The following is a 2,543-nucleotide window of genomic DNA, read 5'->3' on the forward strand; positions in this document are numbered from 1 at the left end:
ATTCTTATTCCATATACATTTTAGGTATATTTTGCGGTTATTTTAAAACAAATAACACCTATTTATGAATTATGTCCTATTCTGGTTTGAGTGACAATAGTTTTTATATATCTAGTTTGTTGCCTGTCTAGACATTGTTTAGACACCAAAATCATATCTGTAGCTTATTTAGCTCCAATTTTAAGAACATTTTAGCTAATTTTGGAGGCCATTTTGAAAAATGGCCGCCATTTGTATATAAAGTGAAAAATCAAGTGTCAACAGGGCTTTGGGTGACCAGGAGGGATTAATTAGGATATATGGCTATGTTGACTGTTTCTAACATTCCACTCCGCCCAACTTGATTTCTAAGCCTCTTTAAAAAAATTTTTTCCAAGTTTAATAGATAGCAATGGTGATAGTGTTTGTAATGGTAATGGGAATGGTAAATGCAATTTTAATGTTGATGATAATAGTAATAACAGTATATTAATAGTAGATAATATAAGAATTATTATAATAGTAATAATAGTATTAATAGTAATTACATTACATGCATTACTATAATTAATGTAATTAATAGTAATTACATTAATTATAGTAATAAAAATGTCAGTGGCTTTTCAGAAATCGACGATGGCGACAAATGTGATAGGATGATAATGATGACGATATTACTACTGTGACTGTGGCATCGAATCCACAGTAGTTGTATCGTTATTATTTCCATCGTATTATAAATTTTATGATAAGGAAATTAATTTTTAATCTAACACTTTTAAATTTTAATGTGATAGGTTTAATCGTAAAATATGTGTAATCACTAACCTTGGATAGTAAACATACAATTATCATAATTCCCTGACGAGTCCGTAGCGGTAAAAGAGAACTTGTGTGGCCCAATTCCAATATCAACAGGAAATGTTTCATTGGGTTTAGGAGAGATGGTAGGGATATCCCCGGAGTTGTCAGTTGCATTTATTTTACTTGAATAGTCAACTGACACCGTGGCACTACCCTCATCAGTGTCAATGGTCTCGTCCGGTGGACAGTTTACAGTAGGCTTTTCTCTATCTGTAGCAAAAGTAGAAATACAATTTAAGCAAATAATTATTAGGCGATCATGTTTTTTTTTAAGTTTAGTCGTTCGATCAACTAAATAAATTATTTGTTAAACATACTGTTAAATTCCACATCTATTTAAAATAATGCATTGTCAACTATCTGTTATTTTTTACTTTCTTCTGATTAATACACTGCTGCCACTGCCACTCCCATTACCATTGTACTACTACTGCTGCTGCTGCTGGTACTACTACACTACTAAGGTGCTGGTCTAATATAACACTCTCGATTTTGATTTTCTTTACTACAATTATTTGCGTTCTTTTACTCTAAATGTCTATTATTTTATTATTGGGATTTTATCATTGGTATTAGGAGAGATTGTAGTGATATTCCTGGAGTTGTCAGTTGAATTTATTTTACTTGAATAGTCAACTGGCGCCGTGGCACTACCCTCATCAGTGTCAATGGTCTCGTCCGGTGTACAGTTTATTGTAGGCTTTTCTGTATCTGTAGAAAAGGTTTATTTATAGCCAATAATTATAACGCGATTGTTTTACTAAATGTATACTGGAAATGTGCGTAATCACATACATTGGACAGTTATGGTAAATGTACAAGTAGCATTATTCCCTGACGAGTCATTAACCGTAAAGGTGAACATGACGTGTGCTCCGGTTCCAATATCAACAGGAAATGTTTCATTGGGATAAGGTATGATTGTAGATGTATTCCCGGAGTTGTCATTTGCATTTATTTTTCTTGAATAGTCAACTGACGCCGTGGCTTTACCGTCATCGGTATCCACAGTCTCGTCCTCCGGACATCTTAATTCAGGTTTTTCGGTGTCTTTAACTTTAAATTAATATACGATCCTTCGACTAACGTATTTGCTTTTAAGAATTATAGTCGGTCGATCAAATAATCATACATCTTTATAACATACTTTTGCATTTATTTTAACGTAGCAACAAATATGTGTTACTTAGTCTTTATTTTCTAATTTGATATATTTCAGACCTTAAAGCAACAGATTGTCATAGAAACTACGATATTACAAAACAAAACACATATAACAAAAATATTAGTTAATTTAATGTTTGGATAATGTCCATATAGATCATAGAATAACAATAATAATTAATAATAACATTGCAAAAGAAAATCTTATTAATGTGACATAATATATTAATATAGCAGCAATTGTCGAGCCCTTTATAGGTTTTTGTAAGACTAATGTATTAATGTTATTATATCACTTTACCATCTCCCAACAAGTTTTTTGACACACGCATGTAAATAGTTTGTTAGCTATTTACTGTCTGGCCTAATCTTACCAAATACATTTTGGTGGCATATATCTGGTACAATTTGACTCGTTATTTAATATATTGTCGATACAGAACCACAATTAATATATATCGGCCTATATATATATATATATATATATATATATATATATATATATATATATCTAAGCTGTTATATATAATATATAT

General features: G+C 30.9%; 1 protein-coding gene across 1 annotated transcript in view; it reads right to left on the reverse strand.

Annotated features, from left to right (window-relative positions):
• Window positions 1-802: 802 nt before the first annotated feature.
• Window positions 803-2,543, reverse strand: part of LOC117099848 (MAM and LDL-receptor class A domain-containing protein 2-like) — a gene marked incomplete at its 5' end in the record, with an annotated part of 16,532 nt that continues 14,791 nt past the window's right edge. The window contains 3 exons of the mRNA XM_033239372.1: window positions 803-1,053; window positions 1,468-1,554; window positions 1,639-1,899. Of these exons, the coding sequence (XP_033095263.1) occupies window positions 803-1,053; window positions 1,468-1,554; window positions 1,639-1,899 (599 nt within the window). The remainder of the gene's footprint in view (window positions 1,054-1,467; window positions 1,555-1,638; window positions 1,900-2,543) is intronic.

This window comes from Anneissia japonica, unplaced genomic scaffold (genome assembly GCF_011630105.1).
Source record: "Anneissia japonica isolate Jap-2015-1 unplaced genomic scaffold, ASM1163010v1 scaffold3351_len82871_cov96, whole genome shotgun sequence".
Lineage (NCBI taxonomy): Eukaryota > Metazoa > Echinodermata > Crinoidea > Comatulida > Comatulidae > Anneissia > Anneissia japonica.